This window comes from Haplochromis burtoni, unplaced genomic scaffold (assembly GCF_018398535.1).
Source record: "Haplochromis burtoni strain Fernald_Lab_line unplaced genomic scaffold, NCSU_Asbu1 Contig_190, whole genome shotgun sequence".
Taxonomy (NCBI): Eukaryota; Metazoa; Chordata; class Actinopteri; order Cichliformes; family Cichlidae; genus Haplochromis; species Haplochromis burtoni.
In genome coordinates, this window is record NW_024582551.1 from 447,086 (window position 1) to 449,447 (window position 2,362).

General features: G+C 50.7%; 1 protein-coding gene across 2 annotated transcripts in view; it reads left to right on the plus strand.

Annotated features, from left to right (window-relative positions):
- LOC102291151 (pleckstrin homology domain-containing family O member 1) overlaps positions 1-2,362 on the plus strand; it is a 23,299-nt gene that overhangs the window by 15,047 nt on the left and 5,890 nt on the right. For both annotated transcript variants that reach the window (XM_042225976.1, XM_005935917.3), the window contains one exon: positions 1,259-1,399. In XM_042225976.1, coding sequence (XP_042081910.1) covers positions 1,259-1,399 — 141 coding nt within the window. The remainder of the gene's footprint in view (positions 1-1,258; positions 1,400-2,362) is intronic.

Genomic DNA, 2,362 nt, shown 5'->3' on the forward strand with positions numbered 1-2,362 from the left:
TGTGTGTGTGTGTGTGTGTGTGTGTGTGTGTGTGTGTGTGTCTGTGTGTGTGTGTGTGTCTGTGTGTGTGTGTGTATGGGGGGGAGTCCTGCCTCCCAGGAAGTCTCACTTTAATGCTGGTTAATAATGGATGCTGTTTCCATGGAGATTGATGAGCTGATGTGACAAGAGAAACCTTCACTTAGCACATGCTAACACGCTGAGAGCTGGTGTGTGTGTGTGTGTGCACGTGTGTGTAAACCTAAACCCAGAGTGGATGTAAGCACAGAGCAGATCAGCTGATAGCGGAGGGTCAGTGCTGCTCACATCCAAACACCTGCTGCAAAACACGAGGCAACAACCAATCAGCTTTCATGCTTCAGAGCACCTCACAGTGGCGTTAGCATCAACATCTGTCCCTCAGACTGAAAGATGAGCTCCAGATGTTCAGCTGATGTCAGACTACAAATCCCATCAGGCTCAGTGAGTGTGAGGCTTTCACCGAGTACCATTAAGGGGATCCACCTGGATGTGGGTGTGGCCGAACAGCCTCTTACTAGAGAATAAAGACATGTTGTTTTGGTCATGTGACAGAGACACATTGGCCCTCATCTACTGTGTGCGTGAAATGTGCATACAGCCACACCCCCTTTCTCTGTGTAAGGAAACACCTTCACCTGGCGAAGGTGACTAGAGTGGTGATGATGTAAGAGAGAAGCCGCCAAGGCCAGAGAGACGCAGGGCGTCCGTCTGGAGGGTCTGAGGTCAGACAAACCACGAGACCGTGTTTAACATCAGTACGTCAGTAAAAAGTGACGCTCGGGCCGAGGTCATGTGAGCGATGACGTCCACCAATCGCTGAAGTAATTATAATGACGGATAAGGTCACCTCAGGTGACACAGACAACATCAGGAATCCTGCAGTTTCATTAAAAGGTTAAAGGTCAAAGCGCGTCCGTTGAGAGTTTAGTAGTAATAATGACAGTAGTGACCGTTGTCAGGAGTTTGTACACATAATAAATAAAAGAATAATGAGGTGATGCTGATTGATCAGGAGGATGAAGGTTCGTACTCATGCACAGACTAACACTGTTAGCAGGTGAGGTCAGGACACCTGACTCACCTGTCCAATGACCTTCGTTACCTGCTGTCACGACCTGTGCCTTAGCTGTTCCTTAGGCAACAGCCTCAACCAATCAGCAACCGTGAAAGAGGATTCCAGATGTCTGTCTGTATTACCTGCCTATGTTACTTACCTGTAAAACCTGTGTGTCTGTAGGTGAAGGAGCTGGGTCGAGCTGACGAGGTGTTGGACCTGTCGGACTACGAGCGCTGCGAGGAACTCAGGAAGAACAAGAGCCGCAGCAAGAAGAACCACAGCAAGTTCAGACTGCAGCGCTGCAGCTCGCCAGGAAACACGGTACACCTGACACACCTGCACACACCTGACACACCGTGCTGTTGCCAGCTCACTGTCAGGTGGACCTCACCTGTCTGCTCTCAGCCTGCTGTCCCAAACGACCAAAAGCCACCACACCTGATCCCTCGTCATTATCATCCGCCCTTTTTCCTCCTCCAGCTCATCCGAGGGAAACCGAGGCGTTCCCAGGCCAGCTGAGAGATGTCACGTCTCCAGCATCCTGGCTCTGCCCCGGGGCCTCCATCTGTATTATGATGATGATGATGATCATCATTATTCACAAACAGCCAATGGGATGAGGAGGAGTCTTTGTAAAACTGGGAATTAGGTCACAGAAACATATTTTCAGAACATCAAGGCTCCTTTTTCCTGGTGATAAGTGTCAGTAAGCTCCTCCCACATGTTGGTGGTGTCACGAGAATCCCGCCTGAGATTCATCTGTATTTGAGTCGGCTGTCATGTCCACGTCCACAGACACTTCCCATGGTGTTTGGAGTGACCGCCATAAAAAGTTGCAGCAGGCGAGTGTGAAACTAATGAAAGCTGCGTCCATGTTGGACGTGCTGGTCCCATCAGAGTCCAGAAGGAGCGCCAGCAGGGGAGGACTCGCTGTGATTAACACCATCCACGCCTCACTTGTCCCATAAAGAGCAGCAGCAGCGGTGCTCAGCACAGAGGCAGAGCTCTGATTCATCAAACCTCCTGTAACCTAAGGTCATTGATTATTCATGTTCCCAGGCGGCTCGTGTGTCGCACGGTCTGCACATGTGCAGAAGCTCAGAGTGAATCTGAATAAAACCTCCGTCTGAACTGTGCAGGAAAGCAGGTGGAGCTGTTATTGACCCGACTCAGCAGCGGCTGTCAGTGAGCACAGGTGGAGCTCCAGCTCCAAGAGGCTTTCCTCGACAGCAGCGCACACACACACACACACACACACACACACACACACACACACACACACAC